Source organism: Balaenoptera acutorostrata, chromosome 3, assembly GCF_949987535.1.
Source record: "Balaenoptera acutorostrata chromosome 3, mBalAcu1.1, whole genome shotgun sequence".
In the NCBI taxonomy this organism is placed as follows: domain Eukaryota; kingdom Metazoa; phylum Chordata; class Mammalia; order Artiodactyla; family Balaenopteridae; genus Balaenoptera; species Balaenoptera acutorostrata.
The window spans coordinates 169,025,920-169,052,064 of NC_080066.1; the positions used below are offsets into that span (position 1 = coordinate 169,025,920).

At 43.1% G+C, this 26,145-nt stretch overlaps 1 protein-coding gene across 8 annotated transcripts in view; it reads left to right on the top strand.

Annotated features, from left to right (window-relative positions):
* The window catches only part of TTC7B (tetratricopeptide repeat domain 7B), a 241,342-nt gene that overhangs the window by 82,966 nt on the left and 132,231 nt on the right, over positions 1–26,145 (top strand). For 6 of the 8 annotated variants that reach the window (XM_057542440.1, XM_057542438.1, XM_057542439.1 and 3 more), the window contains one exon: positions 22,298–22,376. In XM_057542440.1, coding sequence (XP_057398423.1) covers positions 22,298–22,376 — 79 coding nt within the window. Of the gene's footprint in view, positions 1–21,480; positions 21,658–22,297; positions 22,377–26,145 lie in introns of those variants that run through there. The other 2 variants (XM_007180875.2, XM_007180876.2) reach the window with 2 other exon arrangements.

The following is a 26,145-nucleotide window of genomic DNA, read 5'->3' on the forward strand; positions in this document are numbered from 1 at the left end:
TATTCACTTCCTTAGAGTGAACCCTAAGGTGAACTGTGGACTTTGGGAAAGTTCTGTACCTTCCTATCAATTTTGTTGTAAACCTAAAACTACTAAAAAAAAAAAGAAAAGAAAAAAAAAAAGAATTAAACAAGGCAGTGTGATTTATTCAGGGTCACACAGCTGGTTGGTGGCCTGTGCCTCCCCCTGCTGACACCCAGCCCAGTTTTCTCAGACTGACCACGCCCGGTTAGTGCTCTCTTCTTGAAGATGGAGCTCTGGGCAGCAGAGCTGCAAGGAACACATGCGACTCAGAAAATAAGGACTTTTAAAGCCAGTCTAGATGTAATTGTTGATGTAATGAAAAGCGTCAGCCAAGTCTTCTCTGTTTTGTTTCAGTGTAGACTAGGTCTGGCTCATCCCTTAATGCCATCAAAACTTTAGTATGAAAACAAAGGAGTCTTTGTCAGTCTTAATTATGAGATTCCAGGACCACTTTCCGTGATAAATTTTGGGGAATGAATTATGGGGGACGGGTAGTTGCTTTCAATGCACTGCATAAGCGCTTAGCACCCACGGCGTGTTCGAGGCCTGCGCCATCAGAGTGTTATCAGCGGTCAGCAAGGGGGGTGCATCCATGTTGGCCTGTCCTGGCTTCAGCGGAAGAACGGGGTAGGTCATCTGAGGCCTCCAAAGTACAAGGCGGGGTAGGGTGGGAGCATGCGGCGTGGGGAGGGGGCTGGTGAACTAATTGGCAGTTACTTGCATCTCACAAAGGCCCCTCTCCGAACGGTTTCTCCCAGCTGTAGGCTGCCTCCTTCAGCCTTCATTCAGAATTGGAATTCCCTGAAAGATGAACTGGTACAGGAGATTATTCCAGTTCTTCACCTCGGGTTTGTCCGGGATAGTGATTTTCTATTTTCATGGAGGCAGGAGGGAAGGGGGAGGTTCTTTGTTTATTCATTCACTTATTTGTTCATCCATCAAACATTTATGTGCGAGGAGCTAGGGTTGAGACAGCAAATGATCCCAGCGGATTTTCTAGCCTAACAGGAAAATAAATAACTACAAGTAGGCTTACACCTTAGGAACGGAGAAGAAGGCAATACTATCTCTTTAAATTTAGCCTTTCACTTTGCAAGTTTTCCCCAAAAGAGATGGTTATATAACAGTGGTGGCTAAAAAAATCAAAATTAACTTTATTTTTTTGATATTTGCCAATAACTCTTGATACGACCAGAGATTGACCCTGGAATTTTCTGCTCTAGAGGCCGATATTTGCAGGCCGACCCTTGGGTCATGCTCTGGACTGGGGCATCATTAGTGAACATACACAGCAGGAACATAACAGGGTGGTGTGAGGACTGCTGCGCAAGTCTGTTTAGTTTCAGATGATTTGTTACAACATTCACTTGTTCTGCCAGTGTTTATTCAGCTGCTACTTCTGCCAGATGTTCTCCAGGTGCTGGGGGTGAAATGGTGAGCAGCCAGACATGCTTCTTGCTTTCAGAGAGAAACCAGGTCCTTATATTCCTGGGTGTATAACTGCACCCCGAGATGGTGCTCAGGCGGCAAGGTACCCATTTCTGTGAGAGGCCATTTGGAAATGAAGTTGACCTGGAGCTGGTGGTTAGGAGCGGTTTCCCCGAGCAAGTGACTGAGCAGAGCCTGAAGATGAATCAGTGAAGAGGAGCTAGCTCACAAAGGCAAGGTGGGATGGGAAGGGTGCTCGTGTGCTGGTTAGACTTGAAAGGATCCTAAACAGGCATCAGAGGCATCTGGTCCAGCCAACCCATCCTTTTTCTCTGCTTTGTTTTTCTCCGTATTTAACGGGCATCAAATGTACTACGAACAGTGCTTACCAGGGATCTTCTTACGTTCAGTTAAGCATTGCGACCCACAAGACTTTCACTGGCCACACTTGGCCCTCTATCGAGACAGACCTGGAACAGAACCGTAAGTTGCCAACCAGGCAGTGTCAAGGGTTTCTCTCCTATGTGAACTGTGCTCTTGGCAGCCCATCTGGCCACCCAGGAGCTGTTCTCTTTGCCTCTCCCTCGTCAAGTGACAGCTCACGTGCTAGAGGATGAGCTTCACATGGAGTAGGGATGGGGTCTGCCCTGGCTTAACATCTCCCTGAGGGATATGCTCAGTTGTAAGTCATCACATCCAAGGAAGCCCAAAGCGGCGTTGTCCCCATCAGATATTTATAGTTCCTTCCAGTCCAGATGCAAGTTATCAGTCAGAGGTCATTTTTAATATAAGCAATGTTGCCTCGTAACATAATTGACATTCTAGCTTTATTAGGTTTCCAGGGAAACAGAACTAGAAAGTTAACCTAAGGTCAGATTCTCAAGCAGGAGAGGAAAGGAATTTGCTAACCCTTTGCCCACATTGTGTTTTTTTTTCCCTTATCTAATCTGTTTATTGTCTGTCTCCCATCACTGGAATATAAGTTCCAGGAATTTTTATCTGTTTGGTTTGGGGAGGGATCTGTACCTTGAGAGTATCTGGTATACAGTTGTACGTGAATGAATGAGTGAGTGAGTGAATGAACTTCTCATGTTCAGCCGAGATGGCTGTGGCTCACAGATGCCTGACAGTTGTGTGTTTTCTTTAAAATTAGTTCATGCAGCATGTATGTACTGAGAGCTAAGCGTGCAAGCACTGTGCTAGGTGCCGGGATGTAAGGAAGAAAAAGGCAGCCTAGACGGGCCTCATGGAAGTGACCGCTCCTGTTGATGTTTAGGGGGAGCTGTGCTCTGACCGTCCAGCTCTTCCTGCAGATGATGTCCTTCTGTTGGAAGAGGGTGAAGGGGGCCGGGTATCAAGTGGTTTCCTTGACCTCAATATGAAATAATACGTTTTCTGGGAAGGTCATAGGGACTTCTGCTGTCTGCCTTATCTCTGAGACTGGAGGCTGTTTCCAATAATGGTGGCTTTATTATAAGACACCCCCCAAGCAGGCCTGATAGACTCTTTCTTTTCTGAGAAGCTCCCAGCTTGGTGGAAAATTGGTGCTTGTAGCCCTCCTTACTTAAGCCTGGCATGTACACATCTGGATGGGATTCTAGCGTTCCCACAGCAGGAAAGAGAATTATCATTTTCCACGGTTTAGTGTTGAGAACATTTGCTCCCAGAGCCTCCCAGACCCGGATTGTTTTTCAAGTATGTAGCTCTTTGAGTTGAAACCTCACAGGCTGAAGTTGGACACAGAAGCATGAGAGCCTGTTTAAGCATGGCCTTTGTAGGCAGCCCCTCAAGGGCAGGCCATTGAAATGACACATGTGTGTTGGGAAGGAGGAATTCATGTCCTGTCTGGTCAAGGAGGAAGCCAGATTTTACCCTCTCTGAGCCTGTCAGACTGTGGGGAGCTTTCTCGGTAATTTAGTGGCTTCTGTGCCACAGAGCCGGTCCAGATGTATCTGCCTGGGAAGCGGGGCGGATGGGCAGGAGGGTGTTGGGAAGGCATGCAGCATTCCTGTTCTTGGCCAGAGCAAAACTCATCAACCTGTTCTTTCCCTTCCCTGGTTTAGGTGTCAAATGCGTTAATATTTTATATGAGGGCAGGGTGCGGGGGGTGGAGGCCCCAGCTCTTTTCAAGGGATATTTTCTACCTATTTCTTTTTAAATCATCATTTTTCTCTCCATTCTTTTTTTTTTTTTTTTTTGCAGAGGTATTTTTAGTCAGCTCTTAGAGAGAGTTGCAGAGAGGTTGAGTTAAAGCCCAGAAAATGACTGAGACATCTTTGGAAAATTTATGACTTTTCTTAGGAAATACTAGAACCTTCTATTGAAAGTGAGAGGGGCCATAAATTTTCTTGCAAAGACCTGCCTTTATATTTGTATAGCAATGTCTGCCATAGATCTGCACACCAATAAGGATATCTACAATATGATTGTATGTTCTCATAGCAAAATCCCGCATTAAATTGTAAGATTTTTAAAAATTAATGAATTGGTTTTTTCAATTGACATTTGGTTTTTCCACCTTCCTCTCTATTTTAGGTTTGAAGTTTTACTTTTTATTCACAGGTGACTTTGGTGGTAATTCTCTAGGCCTGGCACAGACATACTGTACCTTTTTTTTCAGCTAGCTCTTCCTTCTGTGTCTTCTCTTTGCTGGCAGGTGCTTGGTTGATGGGTATGGGAGCTGGTTCTCCTTTGAATCTCCCTGGCAAATTAGCATCAGAAGCAGCAATCTCTGCATGTTGGAAACAAGCAGTTAAAATACCAGGAAGAATGTGATGTTGTGTTTCTTCTGAAGAATACTCAGGAAAACTCATTAGCCAGACTTGGTAAAACCTCTGAATTACCCATTTTTTTAAAGATGCAATTATACTGCTTTCAAGTACATTTTGAGCTAGTTAAAAAAAAAAGAAGCTATTGCCTTCTCAATTCCATGTATGTTTATTGAGCGCCTGCTGGGCACCAGTCACTAGGATAAGCTCTGGGATATGAGATGAATAAAAAATGTTCTCTGAGCTCATGGGGAAGACGAGGATGTCAACAAATAATTATAACACCTGGTGAAAAGCACTATAAAGAAGAGATGGGCTGGTGGGGGGAAGGAGAGGGAGGGGAGAAAGGAGGAAGAAGCACTTGCCTGGGTGCGTTCATCAAGTTCATTAGAAGAACTGACACTTGAACTTGGTCTTTGAGGGAGGGGTAAGACTTCCCCATCTCAGCGAGGCCTTGGGGGACAGGGCCGGTAGTCATGGTTGAATGCTAGAGCTACCAGGCCAGATACACGTTATGCGCTCTTGGCAGGCAGCATTGTCTAGTGGTTAAAAAGCATTGACTCTGGATCCACCTGCCTGGGTTTGAATCCTCCCTCTTACAGGCGCGGTGACCTTGGCAAGTTACTTAGCCTCTCTGTGTTTCCCTTTCCTCATTTGTCAACTGGGGATAATAATAGTACCTGCTTCATAGTGTTGTTAGGCAGATTAAGTGCGTTAGTAATTATAGTGTGTTTGGACAGTGGCACATGGTAAGTTTGATAAATAAATTAATAAAACCCTGCAGAGTGAAGGGTTTGTCAGCTCCCTAGAAGAAAAGGTAAGCATCAGCAGCTGAGAAGTCTGGGAAGATGATAGCAACAGTGGCAGTATAGTTTTGGGATCTTCTCATATCCTGTCATTAAAAAAGACACAGTAACCAGACAGCAAAACCAAAAACCCAGGCACAACATTTACAGTGAAACTAGATGACAAGGTGTACTCACGAACCCCAAAGTACAAGCTAATGGGGACAGACTACCAACAGCTAGAGACAAGCATGTTATTTGCATTTGTGTGGGAGAAAGCAGAAGGAAACAATGGGGGATCCGAGGGGCCTGAGGACAGGAGACCCGAAAATAGCCATCAAGACCACTGGAAAGCTTGTCTGGCCAATTTGGGATTAGCTGCTGAAAATGAGAGGGTTTTGCCAAGTAAGGTCTAAGGGACTGGAGCAGTCTGGCCCCTGTGAAGACTTGAAACCGACCCACTAGGGCTTTTTGCTGGGACTGGACCCCACAATGAGGAGAATGCTGAAAGTGGAATGAAAACTGACCAAGTGACACAAGAGACAAAAGAACGATCAGGTAGAGATAAAAGTGAAGGACGGGGAGGTAGCCAGGAATTATCATAAAGCAAGATGCTATTATTATTTTTTAGCAGCTTTATTCAGTTATAATTTATATATCAAAAATTCACCTGTTGTAAATATACAGTTCAGTTGTTTTAAATAAACTTACGCAAGCATTGCAGTCATTGGCACAATTCAGCTTTAGAACATTCCATCACCCTAAAAGTTCTTCATGCATATTTGTAATCAGTCCCCATTCCTACCCGCAGCTCCAGACAACCACTTATCTGCTCTATAGATTTGCCTTTTCCAGAAATGTCACATAAATGGGATCATAGAATATGTAGTCCTTTGTGTCTTGCTTCTTTCTCTTAGGATAACGTGTTTGAGGTTTACCCACGTTGTTGCAAATATCAGTAATCACGCCTTTGTATTGCTAAATAGTTTTTCCATTGTTTTTCCGTTCACCAATTGATGAACATTTGGATCATTTCCACTTTGGGGCTATTATGAATAATGCTGCTATGATCATTCATGGACAAATCTTTCTGTAGACATATGTTTTCATTTTCCTTAGATAGATTCATCGGAGTGGAATTGATGGGTCATAAGTTTATGTTTAACTTTTAAGAAACTGCCAAGCTGTTTTCCTAAGTGACTGTACCATTTTACATTCCTAGCAGCAGTGTATGAGAGTTCCAGCTTCTTTCCATTCTCTTCAACACTTGGTGTTGGCAGTTTTGAAATTAAAGCCAGTCTGGTGGGTTTGTAGTGGTATCTCGTGATTTTAATTTGCATTTCCCTAATGATTAATGATGTTCAGCTGTTTTGCATGTGCCTGTTAGCTATTCTTATATCTTCTTTGGTGAAACGTTTTCAAATCTTTTGCCCTGTTTTCAATTGGATTGTCTTCTTATTATCAAGTTGTCAGGGTTCCTTATATATTCTGGATACAAGTCCTTTATCAGATATATAATTTGCAGATATTTTCTGCCAGTCTATGGCTGGTATTCATTTTTTTAAATTATGTCATTCAGAGAGGAAAAGTTAATTTTGATGAAGTCCAACTTAACCAATTTTTCTTTTTATGGATTGTCCTTTTGGTGTCATAGCTAAGAAATTTTGGCCCAATCTAAGACCACAAAGTTTTTCTCCTGTGTTTTGTTACAGAAGTTTTATAGTTTTAGCTTTTACACGTAGGTCTCTAATCTATTTTGAGTTAATATTTGTGTATGGTGTGATGTAAGAGTCTAAGTTAAAGTTTTTTTTTTTTTTGCATTTAGATATCCAGTTATCTAAGCACCACTTGTTGAAAAGTCAACTCTTTTCCCATTAAATTGCCTTGACACTTCAGCAAAAGAATTAATTAATTGAGCATAAATATAAAGGTTTATTTCTGGAGTCTCTATTTTGTGTCATTGAGTTATATGTCTATTCTTAAGCCAATAGCACACTGTCTTGAATATGTAGCTGTATTGCAAGTTTTGAAATTAGGTAATGTAAGTTCTCTAATTTTGTTCTTTTTCAAAATTATTTTGGCTATTCTCAGTCTTTGATATTTCCATATGAATTTTAGAATCAGCTTGTCAATTTCTACCAAAAAAAAAAAAAAAGCCTGCCAGGATTTGGATAAGGGTGGCAGTGAATCTCTAGATCAATTTAGGGAGAATTGCCACATTAACAATAGCGAATCTTCCAACCCATTGTCTCTTCTTTTATTTAGATCCTCTTTAATTTTTGTCAAAATTTTTTTGCAGTTTTTATTACACAGGTTTTGAATTTTTTTGTTAAATTTGTTCCTAAGTAGTTTATTCATTTTATGTTATTGTGAATGAAATTGTTTTTTAAATTTTATTTTCAGATTATTCTTTGCTCATATATATATATATATATATATATATATATACATATATATATATACTATTGATTTCTATATATAGATGCTGTATCTTGCAACCTTGCTGAACTTGTTAACTAGTTCTTATAATTTTTTAATAGATCGATTACTTAGGATTTTTACATATGGGATCGTGTCATCTGTGAATAAAAACAGTTTTACTTCCTCCTTCCAAACTGTATGTCTTTTATTTCTACTGTCACCTTATTGCACTGTCCCGAACCTTCAATACAATGTTGAATAGAAGTGGTGAGAGCAGACCTCTTTATCTTACTCCTGCCCGATCTTAGGGAGAAAGCGTGCAGTCTTTCACCATTAAGTAAGATGTTAGCTGTTGGTTTTTCATAGATACCTCTTTGTCTCTAGTAGTATTTCTTCACTTAAAGTCTGTCTTATCTGATATTAATATAGCCACTCCAGCCATCTTGTGGTTACTGTTTACATAGTGTATCTTTTTCATCCTTTTGCTTTCAACCTATTTGTGTCTTTGAATTAAAGCACCTCTCTTGTATATCTCTTGCAGATAGCAGATAGTTGGAGCTTGCTTTTTTTATCCAGTATAAAAAAAATTGCCTTTTGATTGGAATATTTAACTCATTCACATGTAATGTAACTACTGATATGATTATATCTACATCTGCCATTTTGCTCTTTGTTTTCTGTATGTCTCATGTCTTTTTTATTCTTTGTTCCTCCCTATGGCCCTCTTTTGGGTTAAACAAATACCTTTCAGCATCACATTTTAATTCCTCTGTTGATTTTTTACCTGTATTTTTTGAAAATTTCTATGGTGGTTCCTCTATGAATTACAAAACATATCTTAAATTATCAATCTATTTCAGTAAAATATGCAGGTTGTCTCTAATATAGCTTTATTTCCTCCCTCCTTTTGCTACTAATGTCTCTATATGTTATAAACACAACAGTGCGATATAACAATTATTTCCTCATACAGTCCTATTTTTTTAATATAAATTAAAAGAAGAAAAGATTTAAAAATATATTTAAACAATATTTTATATTTAACCACATATTTACATTTCTAGTACTCTTACTAATTTACTCCTGTGGTTTCAAAGTACCCTCTGTTGTCATTTCCTTGTAGTCTGAAGGACTTCCTTTAAAATTTTGTATTGGGCATGTCTGCTAGATATGAATTCTCCCACTTTCTGTTTATCTGGGAATGTCTTTATTTTGGCATCATTTTTGAGTGATAATTTTATGCCATGCAGAATTCTTGGTGATTTTTTTTTTTCCTCTCATCACTTTGAGTATATCTTCCACTATATTTGATGAGAAGTCACTATTAATCTTAACTGTTGTTCCCCTCTATGTGATTAATTATTTTTCTGTTGTTACTTTCAAGATTTGTTTTTCAGCAGTTTTATCATTATGTGTCTCTGTTTTTCTTCAGCCTTTTTTTTTTCTCTGTTCTTTGGATTGGATGATTTTTATTCATTTATCTTAAGTTCAGTGATTTTTCTGCTATCTCAAAGCTGCTGTTGAGCCCATTTAGGGAATTTTTCATTTTAGTTATACTTTTTAACTCTAAAATCCCCACTTGGTTAATTTTTATAGTTTCTATTTCTCTATTGAGATTCCCTATTTGTTGACTTGTTATTTTCTTTTAATCTTTAAATGTAGTTTCTATTAATTCTTTGATCATACTTATAATAGGTACTTTGAAGTCTTTGCTAAATCCAATACATAGGCTCACTCAGAGTGAGTTTATATTGACTACTCTTTTTTTTTTAAGTATAGGTCATGCTTCCCTATTTCTTTGATTGTCTCATAACAGATATAGTACAACCATAAACTAAAAAATGAAAGGAGAATGCTGATAGCATATGCAGAAAATAAGTTTTTTAGCTTTTCAGTAATCATAATGATGGTGATATGATTTGATATTGTGAAATGTTTTTGTGTAACATAAAATAGAGCAGCTTAATAGTCATGGAATGTTCTAATTCTGTTATCCCCCATGTCCTTGAGAACCAGGATTCTTGGTGTGGGAGAAAGGCAAAATAGATTTAAGATAGAAGGAATCAAGGAAAAACTCTGTAGTCCTGAATTTGTTTTTTTCTAATTTAATTTTTTAAAAGTATAGTTGATTTACAATGTTGTGCCCATCTCTGCTGTATCGCAAAGGGACTCAGTTATACACATATAGACATTCTTTTTTTTAATATTCTTTTCCATTATGGTTTATCACAGGATATTGAATATAGTTCCTTATGCTATACTGGAGGACCTTGTTGTTTATCCATCCTATGTATAATAGTTTACATCTGCTAATCCCACACTCCCAGTCCTATCCTCCCCTACCCCTCTCCCCCATGGCAACCACAAGTCTGTTCTCTGTGTCTGTGAGTCTGTTTCTGTTTTGTAGACAGGTTCTTTTGTGCCTTATTTTATTTTATTTTTTTATTGGAGTATAATTGCTTTATAATTGTGCCATATTTTAGATTCCACATATAAGTGATATCATATGATATATCTTTTTCTGACTTACTTCACTTAGTATGATAATCTCTAGTTGCATCCATGTTACTGCAAATGGCATTATTTCATTCTTTTTTATAGCTGAGTAGTATTCCATTGTATATATATGTACCACATCTTCTTTATCCATTTGTCTATCGATGGACATTTAGGTTTTTTCCATGACTTGGCTATTGTGAAGTAGTGCTGCTATGAACATAAGGGTGCATGTATCTTTTTGAATTATGGTTTGTTCTGGTATATGCTCAGGAGTGGGATTGCTGGATCATATGGTAATTCTATTTTTAGTTTTCTGAGGAACCTCCACCTGTTCTCCATAGTGGCTGTACCAACTTACATTCCCACCAACAGTGCAGGAGGGTTCCCTTTTCTCCATACCCTTTTCAGCATTTGCTATTTGTAGTGTAGTCCTGAATTTGAATGACTGAATTGGAAATATCAGTATGAAATCATTAGGTATCTGTGTGTGTGTGTGTGTGTGTGTGTATGTGTGTGTGTGTGTGTATGTGTATTTGTGTGTGCACGTGTGTAGATATACACATATATGTTTTTGTGTGTATGTGTGTGTGTGAGAGAGAGAGAGAGGAGGTCCTTTAAATAAGTCCTTCAGAGAGACAAGGAGAGGAGAGGAGGTCTGGCTCAGTGACTGACCCAGTAGCAGTGACTGTCCCTAGTGCCTAGGTTGTGATCTTGAAGTATCATTTTCCAATTTAAAAAACCTAATTCAGTTCTGGGGTAGGAAATAAATAAGACAAGCCTGTAAAATCTCTACATATCAGATAGCAAGAGAACTATCAAAGATTTCTAGCGCTATGTTTTCTGACATGGAATTCAGGCCATATATGGGACAATTTGAATTTCAAGAAGGATAAAAATTGCAATAGTCTCATCAAATATGTTTAAATTCATGAGTTCTAATTCAGTATCTAACAAAGTAGACAGAAAGAAAGAATCAAATGTTTTTCCTCCATTTACTATATGAACTGGAAAACCAAATATTAGATGAAGGGAAACACCTCCCTATAAAATTATTCCAGCTAGTAAGTGAAAATTCAGTGAGAGAATTAGAATGTCACCGTTTTGTAACTCCCAGTGAATTAAGGTATCTAACCATCAAGCATCAAGGGCAGCTAACAGCAAAAAAAGAGCGACAGCCGGACCCGATGTGCCTCCTGATGGAAGGACACACCACTGGCAAAGTCTTGCAAAGGGATTGAACCTGAATGGGTGAAGCCTCAAAGTCCAGCTCCCAAATGCAAGAAATACAGGGAAAGGAGGAATATATCGAACTGCATGACTCTGTGGTTTTCCTATCGAACTGCATGACTGTGTGGTTTTCCAGCCGATGGGAATCTCTACAGGTCAAGCAGTTCAGATTATTTAACTGACAAATTGTAAGGAAAAGAAAGAGGTAGAAAGGGAACCTGTAGATTAACAGAGATTTTAAAGACTCATCAAGTAAGAAAAAAATAAATGGGCAAGTGCAGGGATGTATACTTGAGTGATTACGCCGTAAGGAATGGAATGAAGCCATGACTATGAAAGTCAGGGGGGCAGTTACTTTGGTTGGATGGAGAGGCCTGTTAACTGGGATGGGGTGAGTGACAATGATCCTTTTTTTTTTTTTTTAAACTTGGGTGATAGTTACAAGTGTTTTTGCCTTGTAATAATTTCTCAAGCGATATATTTGTTTTATGTGGCTTTCTGTGTCTATATTTTATCTAACAAAAAGTTAAAATAAATAGTGGGGTGGATAGAAGGACACCAAGCAGGGGCAAGGGAAGGATCCCTGCACTGGGGGTCCCGGTCCTGGCTCCGCTGCCCGCTCAGCGCTGTTGGGCGGGCCTCTCCCATTCCCTCTCTGGGACTCAGTTTCCCTCTCTGTCAGTTGAGCGTAACGAGTCCTGTCTGCTCGCTAGGTTGGTGGGAGAACCATCTGGAACAGTGGGCTGGGGGTGGCGTGGGACCAGCTTGAGGCGATGATGGCAAACGTTTACTGAGCAGTGACTGTGGCCTCATGTGATCCTCACGGCAGCCCTGTGAGTAGCAGGTGTGCAGCTGGTCTTACCCTGGAAGACCCCGTCTCTGTCCTGAAGCAGCTGAAAGCCTCTTTTTCTTTAAAAATATTTATTTTCTTTACTTATTTGGCTGTGCTGTGTCTTAGTTGCAGCTCGTGGGCTCCTTAGTTGAGGCTCGCCAGCTCCTCAGTTGCAGCATGCAAACTTCTAGCTGCGGCATGCATGTGGGATCCGTGCACGGGTTCCCTGACCAGGGATCGAACCCAGGCCCCTTGCATTGGGAACGTGGAGTCCCAACCACTGCGCCACCATGGAAGTTCTCAGCAGCCGAAAGTCTTAGGGAGGCTTTCTTGATGAGAGAGGGGACTCATTTGTAATTATCTTGTCAGGGGTCTATTAGTAAATGTCCGCTCTTCTGGATGGCTTAGAAGGGCTTGAAAATAGCTTATTCTGCCGAGCAAATTAAGTATTCTCCCCACAGATCATGTTTGCCCTGCTCATGTGCTTAACAAAGCTTTTTTTCTATAGCTGGTGCAAAGGTACAGTTGAGCTCACCATCTGAGTGATTGGATGTGAATTCTGACTGAGAAGGGCCACTCTTTGAGGCATATGATGAAAGCATCTGATGTAGAAGCTTGTCCTAACAAATTGTGGACAGACCCGTTTTTATATTATCATCATTTTGTCAACGTTAGTCTCTTTGTCCATCCTGGTCCACTTCAGAGTTCTCTTTCTGCCGTGAAGGTTAGCCCACGCAGCAGAAATGCTCTGCTGTCCCTTTGTTGTCCGCCGCCACTGGCAGGGGCCATGAATCACAGCCCTTCTCCAGAGCCAAGTGTGTCCCGGTAGGAATTTGGCCTGGCCCTCGCTGTTCCCAGCCTTCCTTGCTTCTCTTCTGCCCTGTCGTGCTTTTGCTTTTGTGTCATGGGAGTTAGTCACAGTTTCCAGACTGTTTGCAGGCTTCTGCATGACAGGGATCATCAACTTTTCTGGGCACTGGAGTCAGACTGGGCCTGGGTTCAAATACCAGCTCTTCTGTCTGTGGGCTGTGTGATGATCACGGGCACGTTACATAATTTCTCTGAGCCTTTGTTTCTTCGTGTATAAAACTACAGAAGATGCTAAATAAATACTTGTCAGTTGAGAAAAAAATTTTGACCATAGTACATGATGGAAACCAGTTCTGATGTTGCAGTATTTTCTGCTAAACCAGAGGTACACAAACGTACCAGTGGCTGTCTTTGGCTTTTACCTGATAACAGTTTATGTGTGGAACGGAGGACCACGTTGGGGGTGGTGCGAGGGTTAGGGGAGGGTGGGGAATGGGAGGATTACGTGATTCTGAGCGCTGGGCCGGCGGCTTTACAGGTGTCATCTTATCCAGGCCTCAGGAGCAGGTGTTAGTCCCATTTTACAGATGGGGAGGCAGGTACAGCAAGGTGAAGCCTGTTTCCCGGGCTCTTACCCCTCCCGTGGAGGCCCAGCGTCTGGTACTGTTTCCCTTTGCCTTGTTTCCAGATGTCTCACATTCCAGTCTCTGTTCTTCGTCTCATGATCACTCTCAACCTTTGCCCTTTCCTTCTTTTCTATCCCCAACTTACTGGTCTTTCCCAGCCTGACTCACAAGAACCTGTGAGGATTCCAAGCAGCACCACGCTGCCTCAAACTGGGCGATACTGCTTTGTTTTCCCCGAGAAAAATACCGGAGGCTTTTATGTGCCTGCGTCATGGCCAAGCTCCTCCTTTCCCCTCCGAGGGTGCCTGGTCTGGTTTTGAATGGGACCCTTGGGCTGACCTGGCCTGAGCACCGCCTTCAGAGTTGCTGCCACTCCCCGTCCCCACTCAGCTCCCCTCAACCCCGTCTCTTGCCTGCTTGGCCCTTGAAGGCATTTGGACCCGTGACTTCTGGACATTTAAAGTCCTATATATATATATATATTTTTTAATTTTATTATTTTATTTTTGGCTGCATTGGGTCTTCCTTGCTGAGTGCAGGCTTTCTCTAGTTGTGGCGACTGGGGACTACTCTTCATCGCAGTGCACGGGCTTCTCATTGCGGTGGCTTCTCTTGTTGCGGAGCACAGGCTCTAGGCACACGGGCTCAGTAGTTGTGGCTCGCGGGCTCTAGAGCACAGGCTCAGTAGTTGCGGAGCACGGGGTTAGCTGCTCCGCATCATGTGGGATCTTCCTGGCTTGAACCCGCGTCCCCTGCATTGGCAGGCGGATTCTTAACCACTGCACCACCAGGGAATTCCCTAAAGTCCTGTATATATTATTTTTAAACTGAGTCCCTTGGATTTTTTCTCACTTGTCATAGCTTTTGAAATATTGTCCCCAGAGGTTGTTTTGGAAATGCAGTTCTGTTTCCTGCTATTGAAATGGAAGTGAACACTGCCCTCTTATCCTTGTGTTGAACCTTCAGCTTAAGTACTGTGGTCCATCTGGAAGGACTGGGCCCCCCCCTTGATGTCCTCTCTGCCTTCCCCCCCTCTCCACAGCCCAAGTGACTGGATGAACAGGATGCTCAAAAGTCCTTCTAACTATGTGACCTGCGGCTTAGAATTCATGAATGTTTGAAGCCATATTGTTAGCAGACCGGTTCTACCTCCTAGATTGTTTTCCTTCTGCTTTATTACTGACATTTTAAATGAGTATTAGATTGGCCTGGTGCGCATCAGGATTCCATGTAATAAACTATGTCCCTTCTTGGAGGCAGGCCATGGAACCCTGGCCTCTCTTGCACTCCTCATGCTACGTGTGTGTGTGTCTTCCACCTCGGGCTGGTCTCGAGCAAACGCTTCCCTCTGTGGAAGTGAATGATGTTGGTGCTGAGCTTTTCTCTTGTCAGCTTTGTATCAGGCTCTCCTAGAACTTTAGTGGCTAAACCGCCCGGACCACTAGTTTGAGCCACTAAACTACCTCTAGTGGCTCAGCCACCCAAGCTCACATTTTTGAGTTTGGACTGGCCCCTGTTGATTGATTCAGAGCAACCTCAAATTGATTCGGAGCAAACCTGTATTAACTGAGCCAGAACAAGAAGGACTCAACTGCTAACACCCTTGGTTCCTCTGCCTCATCTGTGTTGCCTTGGGCTCTGACCCTCACCCTGTGGCCTTTGGCGGAGACTCTCTGCTCCTCCCCATGGACACCAGCACTCCTAGGCGATGTCACCATCCTTTCCTGTGAGAGTGACCACAGGGCCCCAGGAAAGAGCTTTTCGCTCTTCCACCTGACATCAGTCGTGTCTTTTGTCATCGTGAGCATGGTAGGCTTTCAGTAAATAGCAGAGTGAATGAATGAATCAAACTGGGGAATATCTTTTTTTTTCTTCAAAATTAAATGACTCCAAAGAAGTAAAACAGACTTTCATGTCTGTGCGTTGACTGGAAGGTAGATTCCAGAATTCCAAAACTGTTTGGATCAATGGCAGAGTTTTGAGGATAATAGTGATAATCATGGTGAATGCTTAAAAAGCACTTACTCCGTGTATGAACTCATTTAATTCCTACAGCCAGTCTATGAGGTGGGTGCATTTGTTCTCACCATTCTACAGATGAGGAAACCGAGGCAAGCACTTGCCCAAGGTCAACAACTAGTTAAATGGAAAAGCTTGGGTCTGAGCCCAGACTGACTCCAGAGTCCGCGTTCTATTTTGCCTAAGTTTGAGGACGTAGATTAGATGAGTACATGGATTTCCAGGTGGGTGCTTTGAAGAGCGAGCCTCATGTGTTAGACGCGCTCTGGTTTGTTTGTTAAAAGTGCTGTGAGATTGAGGAGTCCAGCTCTGCGTTAGGTACTGTGAGGCCTCTCGGGTCAAGCTGAGCCTCGTTACGATCCAGGTCTGCGGGAGGAAGCACGTTCGTTGGCCGGCCCAGCATTGCATCCCCGGGGTCCTCTCCTCGTGCGCAGTGGACACTCGCTGTGTATTGTTTGAATGAGGATTGATATCCTTTGACTCATTTCCAAAGGTTGAAAGGAAGGAGGATGGGAGAGGAGCAGGCCTTTCTGTATCCCTTGTTTCCCCAGAGCCTGGGGGTCGGGATGAGGGGAGGGAATGGGTAGGAGGGTGTGTAGTCCTTCCGTCTGAGCCCCTATGGCAGTTTGTCCGGCTGTCATACATCACAGGCAGGACAGCTTGTCTGGCTGTCACATGTCACAGGCGTGAGCACCTGCTCGCTGTGCTGTGGCTGTCTGGCCAGCTGACTAGGGCGCCTGGGTTGCTCTGCTTTTGTCACGAGGAAGCCCTCGTTGCCAGGGGGGTCAAAAAAATGTTGTTAAGCCTAGTATGACTCTCATTAGGTTTGAAATGAGACTTACGGAAGTTTCGCCCGCTTGCTCAGGTCCCGGCGTGCACGGTTGTCACACCCTCCATTGCTATATCTAGGTTGCAGCTGGCTCGCTCCAGTGATCAGAGAGAGTCCTTTGCTAATGAGGCCAAGGTTGTGGGTTTGATCCCTGGCCCTTGACTACAGCAAGCCATCTGTCTTCACAAATGCATGTCACTGGATCTGAGGCAAGGAGTGTGCACAGAGGGAGAAGCTGGAATCCATTCTGGGAAAAACAGCTCCCTGACAGCCAGCCAGAAAAGTGGCCTTCCGTACTGTGAAGGATGTCTTTTTCTTCTCCCACTTTCCAGATCTGGACTTCTGGTTTCAATTCCAGACTCTTTGCACATAGATGATACTAAGGGTTGTAGAAATGAAGGGGAAGCAATTCCCAAGCCTGAGAACGAAGAGGAATTGATCTAGGGATACATGGTACATTTGTGTTTTTCTAGGGTTGTAAGTGTTGACAGTGTCCAGACACTGACAGGGTGGATCTCCTGGTGTAAGAAGGATCTCTTCAGTTGTCCTCTTTGTGATCACAAACATGCTTTTCAGCCAGGAGATGGGGAAGGGGATTTCAGAATGTAAGATTGCCCTCACCCCGCAAAAAGCTTGCTGAGGGTCACTGGGTACCTGGTTGGCTCTGTGAGGCAGTTGGGACAAGAAGAGGTGAGTACGAGAGGGCCTGTGCTCTCAAGATGACCGCAGACATAAATACAAAGGAAAAGCACAGGTTTAGTGCTGTCTACACTCAAAATAAGTATAAACTTGGACTTCCCTGGTGGCGCAGTGGTTGAGAATCCGCCCGCCAGTGCAGGGGACACAGGTTTGAGCCCTGGTCTGGGAAGATGCCACATGCCACGGAGCAACTAAGCCAGTGCGCCACAACTGCTGAGCCTGCGCTCTAGAGCCCACGAGCCATGACTACTGAGCCAGCGTGCCACAACTACTGAGCCCACGTGCCACAGCTACTGAAGCCCGTGCACCTAGAGCCCATGCTCCACAAGAGAAGCCACCACAATGAGAAGCCCGTGCACCGCAACGAAGAGTAGCTCCCTCCTGCCCCAACTAGAGAAAGCCCAAGTGCAGCAACGAAGACCCAACGCAGCCAAAAATAAATAAATAAATTAATTAATTAAAAAAAAAAATGTACAAACTTGTTGGCAACACCAGGAGGCAGTGTCGTGTCTTCCTGGGGAAGCTCAGAAAAGGTTCTCCAAGCTGGCCTTTGACCTGGGTCTTGAAGGATGACTTAGGACTCTCTAAAGAGAGAGAGGAGCATGTGGAAAGGCACCTGGGCAGCAAGGTTTCCCTGAACTGTCTGAAAGGTTTTTTCAAAAGTCTCGAAATCCTCATTATCCACAGAACCCTCTAGAAGCTGTCAGGCTGGGCATGCCTGGGTACGTTGCTTGCTACAGGTGTGTCCCTGCTCTCCCAGGCACCCATGCTGCAACCACGACTGAGGATGCATGAGACGTATTCTGTTTAAAGGGAGCTTGCTGTGCTGCCTGTCAGTCCATGTGCAGTGAGAACGAAGCGGGTAAGAAACAGGTAGAAAATGCATCCCCTCGGGGTCGTGGTTCACTCAGCTCATGGTAGTTCTGAATTTCATTCATTCAACACATATTTATTGAGCACTTTCTGGATGCCAGCTCTGTTTGAGGGGCTTGGGATATGGCAGTGAGCAAAACAAAGATCTTGGTCCTCAAGGCGCTTATGTTCTTATGGGGGATGTGAAGCCATCCAAGCTTCCTGGTGCTTGTCCCGTGTTCACCAGTGTATCCTCAGGGATGAGCCTGGACCCCGATATGTAATAGTGCTCAGTAATTATTGAAATAACCTACTGCTTAAGAGATTCAGAAGCGCCGGTTGGTAAGAAAGAACATGGAAAAAGCCAAACGATTTCTTAGCTCTAAGAGATCTACTGTGTTGACTTGTTCTAAAATTGATCTTTAGTTATAAAGTTCTCCACCACAGAGAAGGAGAAAAAATACTGAACCTACGCTGGCAGTGGTACCTTTCCCTTGTTACCCAGGAATTTGACATCCAGTATTTTATTCACATCAGAACTTTTTAGTTTGCAATGACAATGACAGTTGAGATTGAATTTAAGTGCATTGGTGGCCTGGGCCAAACTCTGAGGTTAGAAGAGAATTTGGAAGGACAGCTTAAGGGAAGAATTGTATTTTCCCACCCTGCTCCCAAGAAGTGAACATAAAAAATGTAAAAAAAAATATATTGAGCTTGCAGTTGAAATAGCTGCCCATCACAAGGTGAAATAGTTCTCCCATCTCCGAGTTTCTCCCAGCCTTGGTTTTCCGTTTGGATTTGGATTTTGGAACTCTGGCTTCCTTCCCGTATACGTTTCCCCCTTGGTTTGATTGTAGGTTTGTACGTCAGAATGTACATTTCAGAGACCAGCCTTCAGAAGTGCTGCTTTCAGGCCCCAAAGGGTCAAGAGGGAGGCCAAGTGCTGGCCAGTCAGTGCCCTCCCTGGGTGTCCTCAGGAAGTCATGCTTCTGCACTGACCTAAGGGCCAGCACACGAGACCTGGAAGGAGGAGGCTCAGGGGGAGGAGGATGAAACCTGATGGAAAAGGGAGGAGAGAAGGAAAAAAGGAAGTAGGTCAAGGGAGGATTAGAACGTGTCCCTGTGAACCGTGGATGGGCTTTCCTTTGCCTGGGTTTGCACAAGAGCAAGGCTGAAGACCTTGCTGGCCTCAGAGCTCAGCTGGCCTGAGCTCTCCCTGCTGGGCTGGGGACAGTCGGTGATGTTGGCAGGTTTTGCCTGCCTGTTGGGCTGAACAACCAGCTGGTGCTCAAGGGACTTGCAGGCCCTTTCTCCTTGGTGAGAGCTTAGCTGTTGGGAACCGTTCCACGTGGAGGGAAGCGCACCCAGCTCAGGAAGCGAGGTGCAGGAGGTGAACCCCAAGTTCTGACAGCTTGCCAGTGCCTGCTGCTCGAATGCTGGCCAGAACCTTCCTTTTAAGAATCGTTTACCATAATGGATTTTGACATCATTGCACTCTCTCAGTCAAGGGTGTTGAAATGGAACAAATGACCTCACGTCAAGGGTCTGTGGAAACCCTCAAAACCGGGGAAATTCCTTGTCTCTCTTCTCTTCATTTTGGAGTGGAGTTTTTAAGCAGCGATTCATTCCAGATAGTTCATGGGTCTCCACATTTTACGAATAAACTAATAGTTTAGAGACATGAAAACAATCATGTGGCTTTTGTTTATTTCCCTCAAATTGGGGTATTTCATAGCCTTTAGAATGTAATTCTTGCAAGTTAATTCCTTTTTTTGTTCCTATCATGATTATCCATCTAGCTTAAAAACTTTTTTTTCTGCTGTCATGGCAACAGTGGAAATGATTGCTTGAATAAAATTATGTGACTAAAACCATGTATGAATGGTATAAGAGTTGCTGAGAATTGTACGTCTTTGCGTTTAGGATATTTAAGCTGGGCGATCTCTCCCCTCCAGCCCCGCTCCCTCCTGCCCTGTGGGTGGGCAGGCAGCCTCATGGTTGTCCTGAAGGTGCCCTTTGACCAGCACAGCCGGAGGCCTCCTGAGACATTCTGCGGTTCCTGCAGATCTGCTGTTTACAAGCAGGATTCCTCCCAGCTTCAGGGAGAATCTGATTCTGAATCCTAACCTCTTCCCAGAAGTAAACTGGAAGCAGTTTGAGAAAAACTTGAATTAGCCTCAAAGGCAGTGTCCATGCGTCAGGCATACGCCCTCAGCTGCTACCGGTTTGGCCTCCTGTGCGGCGTCCCCTTGGTCACGGGGACTTCCTGCAGTCGCCACCAGAGGGCCTCGGTCCTGCACGGGAGAAACCACCTCGGCCTCAGAGGGGAGTTGAATTTCTCTACCCGTCGGTTCTCATTTAGGGCAGCTGAGGCCTCACCCTTGGACACCAGGCTGCTTCACCTGGGCCAGCAGATTTTCTTTCCCGTTTTGAACCAGTTCCTAGGAGAATCTCATTAGCTGGGAGCACTGGAACGCATCCGATTTGTATTATGTATATATATTAATTTTCATATTAATGGTGTAAGACATAGACCTTTCTTGTATGCATATTTTGTTCTTTCTTCTAGAGTCGCACTTCAGTTTGAGGGCTCACATTTCTTTTGTCGGGAAGGTGAGAGGTTGGATAGAAAGGCCCCAGCTCGCCCTCTCACTGGGTGTGGAGGTCTGAGCAAGCCGTTTCTCTTCTGTGTGCCAGAGGACTAGGTTGTGTCGGATCACTTATAGCTAGACAATTCTGTGCTTCCGTAACCGGATAGGTATCTCACTCTGCAAAGAGGGCCTGGGAGACGTTCCAAATGGCCAATTCCCATCGGATGGCCTTCCCTGACTTACAGCATATAGATTTGATACTGCCTACTCAAGGCCTAATTTCCACCCTGCTAAAACAGCCCTTTAAACCTGGGTCTCCAACTATATTGTCCTAGTCCCACCTTATTTCACACAGTTCAAAACGCCATTCTTTTTGTACGTAGTAGGAGCTTAATCTGCGATTCTGGAATAAAATGAGACTGCTCTGTCCTGCCCATCCCTTTTTTCAGCTGTAGCTGTTTTCTCCCCACCATGTTACTTAACAGAACCGAGCTTCAGTCCAAAGCAAATGTACTCTGGTGCCTGTGAACACAGATCCCATAAAAGCAAATGAAGGGGAAAGCAGCAGCGTAGATTGCATGTCCCAGGGCCTGTTACCTAATTTTTATTCACGTCTCCTTTAGTGCTGCCTGGACTGCCAAGCGCAGGCCTCTCTTTTTATGCCACCGTAAAGCTTCTGATCTGGTATCATCTGATATGTGTGGGTGAGAGGAATATGGGAGTATTGATGTATCTGTGCCAATAAACCATTACCTTCAAGTTCTGGGGCTGTTCTTGTGAATCAGAGTCCTGGGATGTCACGTTAGGTATAAGACACGAATTAATAGCCCTTGTGAGTGCCCGTAGCATACAGAACCCACCTTCAGTTGGATTTAATCCCTTTGTGTGATTTAAAATGTCATCCAAGAAGAGAGCTGAATACCTAGAGCATCTGCCACAGACTGCAGAGGCTGGCTGACAGGTCCGCACCGGCTGACCTGCTCTGTGGCTTTTTTGGAAAGCTGAGATGTGTTCTAACGAGCAGGTTATAAATATCACGGGGTTCTGTCGTAGGAGGTGGCGGTGCTCGATGTGAAGGGACCTGCTGGGAAACGCTCCCAGCTGAATGGGTCAGGCACAGCCTTCAGAGGGGGCAGACAGCAAGTGGGGTCTGGGCATATGGACCGGGATTTGCTAACAAATGACTGTCCCTTCACGAAACGTGTCACCCTGCACGTCTCTGTGAGGTGTGTGGGCACCAAAATGAGGTACGCTGGCCCCAGTCAGGTGGCCCCAGCCTCCAGCCAGCGCTCACTAACTGTGGGAGGGGCTGTGACCCTCTGCCTCTCTGGGGGCAGGAGGGGCCGATGGGTTTACTGGGCAGTGATGTATGTTCTCAAAGACGTGGAGTGGTGGCTTGGTGGAGCCCCTCATTTTTCATACCTTTTCTCTTTGTCTTGCCTATGAAGGTTGCAGGTCACAAGAAGCCTTTCCCACGTTGCACACAGTGCCTTGTTGATACTCCTGTACCCCTTTGCCACCCACCTTGCGGTGAAAAGATAGAGTTTTCAGCACCACTCAGCAGAGCAGGAAAACTCCTCAGCCACTGTGAGGTGGAAGATAGACTCTGGAAAGATATCTTTCCTTTTTTTTTTTTTTTTTTGGCCTCGGATCTGATCTTCCGACATTTATTTTCTTGAGAAAATTGAATTGTGGAAGTTCAAAAGACCATTGATCCTAGGTCAAACTTTTCAGAGTTGAACAAAGATGGACAGACATGTGCAGAATGATGGCTTACAGTCTCGCCAACAGCTTTTATGTAGGCAAAATGCATTGAAATATGTGTATAAAATATTTAACATTCATACACACCAGACGGAAACCCTGTCAAATTCTGTGTGCACACAGGAACTTGACGAGAGGAGTCGGGAGATTTAGAGAGATCCTCAGAGCAGTGGAGACGAGAACAACCCAGAACCTGCGAATGGTAAGTGTAACTAATGGCTTGGCTGAGGCCCGAGGCACTTCAAGTGCCTCTCTGTCTTTCATACGTGTCTTATAAATTATATATTATATATCATAACATACTATGTAATATAGACATTATACATTATAAATTATATCTCAGTGAAGCATATATATACACATATACATATGTATATATATACACATCATACATTCACCCAAAGTCCTTGGATTTTAGTACTCACAGAATCGTTCAGCCATCACTAATATTTAATTTCAGAACATTCTCGTCCCTCCCCAAAAATCTCCATGCCCATTACTAGTCAATCTCCATTCTTCCCTTTCCCCAGCTTCTGGCAGCCACTAATTTACTTCCTGTTTCTATGGTTTGCCTATTCTGGACATTTCATATAAATGGAATTATACAGTATGTGGTCTTTTTTGTGACTGGCTTCCTTTACTTAGCATAATGTTTTCAAGGTTCATTCACGTTATACCATGTATCCGTCTTTCATTCCTTTTCGTTGCAGAATGATATTCCATCGTATGGATAGACCACATTTTTGTTTATGCAGTCATCAGTCAATAGACATTTATTGTTTCCACTTTTCAGCTATTGTGAATAATGCTGCTACGAACATTCTCATGCAAGTTTTTATGTGCATATATGTGTTCATTTTTCTTGAGTATATACCTAGGAGTGGAATTGCTAGATCATATGGTAACTCTACATTTAACATTTGGAGGAATTGCCAAACTATTTGTCAAATCGGTTGCACCATTTTACATTCTCACCAAAAATTATGAGGGTTCCAGTTTTTCCACATCCTCGACAACACGTGTTTATTATCTTTTTTTTTTAGTTCTAGCCATCCTAGTAGGGTGTGAAGTGCTGTCTCATTGTGGTTTTGATTTACATTCCCTGATGGCTAATGATGTTGAGCATCTTTTCAGTTGCTTCTAGGTAACGCTCTCTCTTGAAACATAAAAAATGCATCCTGTATAGCAGTTAGAAGGTATACCCTCCTGATGCCAGTGTGGTGAAGGGTTAGTTGTATGCTGATGGAAGCTAAGAAGTGCCCCAGGCCCCAGCCATGTGGCAGCCCCACTAAGACTGCAGTGTCCTTGGTCTCGTCTTCCACGCTGTTGTCCTCCCATTATCATGAGTCCTTTAAATGCTGTGGGAGAGTGTTCAGTTGGGCAAGGCTAAGAGATTCCTGTCGTGGGAAATGAGGCTGTATCTTTATGCTAAGGATGTGGACGTACAACTCACTGGCCCAGATGGCTAAGCCATAGGCTTTCCTAGAATTATGGGAGGTAAGACAAGATGGGCGACTTCACACACACACCCCATCAAGAACTCACTTGGACTTCGATACCTACTTATGTATTGATATGATTTATGGGTGCCCTCAGAAGTTCAAACAAAACATTTTGATCTTCACAGTTCTTTAAGGGAAAAAACCCTGCAAAAATATGGGTAAAAATTGTTGCCATCTATCTTTTCTCTCAAACTGACCTACTCCCAACATTCCATAAAACTTCTCAACTGGTCAGCATGAATAGCTTCTTCTAAGATTTGGAAGTACAATGAAAGCAACTGGTTGTACTGGCAAGTGTTTTTATAATTGTTTTAAAAGCACATTTAAAATGCCAATCTTTTGGGCTTCTCTGGTGACTCAGGGGTTAAGAATCTGCCTGCCAATGCAGGGGCACGGGTTCAAGCCCTGGTCCGGGAAGATCCCACGTGCCGTGGAGCATCTAAGCCCGTGCACCACAACTACCAAGCCTGCACTCTAGAGCCCGTGAGCCACAACTACCGAAGCCCACGTGCCTAGAGCCTGTGCTCTGCAACAAGAGAAGCCACCGCAATAGGAAGCCCACGCACCGCAACAAAGAGTAGCCCCCGCTCGCCACAACTAGAGAAAGCCCGTGCGCAGCAACGAAGACCCAACACAGCCAAAAATAAATAAATAAATAAAATAAAAATAAATAAAATGCCAATCTTTCAAAATTGCTTATAGACTCTCAAAAAATATATATATTTTTACAGAAATAAAAGGTTTTTCCTCATTAATAGGTTGAGTGCATGCACTGCACTGTGAGAATCTGCCTGCTGCTCACTCCAATATTATTTTTCAAAATTAGACAATATCTTCCACTATTGTCTAAGGTTTATGATTTTCAAATCAATGTGTTTTAACTTATAAAAAATCCTGTGAGGTAGGATTCTGACTAGAGATGTTAGGAAGGAAGACAGTTTTCTTCTTCTTTCTTTTTTTTTTTCTTTTTTCTGAGAAGTCCAGTGAAGAGGCTTCTAAAGAAAGCCTGTGTAGATAAGGCTGCCCCTGGGCACTTTCAGCTGTTAACTCACTGGTTGGTGTTAATGTAAGGGGGGAGTCACTTCCCACTCAATGTCACACTTGAGTTGCAAGTACACCTTTGGTCTTTGTTGCTGGTTCTCAAGTGACCTAAGTTAAACTGTTTCTAATCCCTTGAGTGCTTAACGAAAGTGTGCATCAGAACCATCTGAGGAACTTGGAGCAAATACACATCCCTGTACCTGACCTCAGGAATGCCAACTGAGTCAGTCTGCGGCAGGGCCTGAAAATCCGTATTTTCTAGTTTCCACAAGTGAGTCTTCGCCCACTCTAGTTGAGAAGCATTTCCTGGGAAGTCTACACTGGTGTCTTGGTTTCCAGTGGACATCAGGAAACTTCTCCAGCTATTGCCACTCATAAGACAGTGTTTCTATCAGCCTTAATTGCTGTATGATTCTTTTTAGATTAGCTGATAATTACAAATTTATGATATCCTTATGAGATGAAAAAGTTGCTTTGTAAACTCTGGTGTGAGACCATAGCAGAGAAGGATTTAAAAGTACATTCACAGCAACCCCATTTCTAGATAAGTACTCCAAATAATTGAAAGCAGGTGTTCAAACCAAAACTTGTATGTCAATGTTCATAGCAGCACTATTGACAATAGCCAAAAGATGGAAACAATCCAAATGTCTACCAACTGATGATTGAATAAACAAAATGTGGTCTAGCCATACAATGGAATATCATTCAGCTATAAAAAGGAATGAAGTACTGATTCATGCTACCACATGGATGAACCTTGAAAACATTATGCTAAGTAAGAGAAGCCAGACACAAAAAGACCACATATTATATGATTCCATTTATGTGAAATGTCCAGAAGAGGCAAACCTATAGTGACAGAAAGCAGATTAGTTGTTCCAAGGGGGTGGGAGGAGGGAGAATGGAGAGTGACTTCTTAAACGGTATGGGGTTTCCTTTTAGGGTAAAGAATGTTCTGGAACTAGAGTGGTCATGGTTGTACAACATGGTGAATGTGCTAAATGCCATTGGATTGTACACTTTAAAATGGTCAGCATGGTGAATTTTATGTTATGTGAATTTTATTACAATTTAAAATCACATACAAAAAAGTGCATTTAATGACCCAGTTTGTACAAAGAAGTTCAAGTCTTCTTCCAGACCAGCTTCTCTCCTTTCCTGCCTTTAATTCTAAATGTATTTGAAATGTATTTGGTAGCTACCAACAATTTTTAGGCATTTAAACTGCAAGCTAAATATAACCTGAGTATAAAACATAAAAGGTATCATAGATATTGTTGATCTTGCTGATAATTTCTCATATTTAATCTCCTTTTCTGAACTTCATTTGAGATTTCAGTGAACACAGCCAACATCCTTCCTAATCGGTAATGCATGACGAGGTGATGCCTTTAAAATGTGCAATCACATCAAAACCTCATTTTA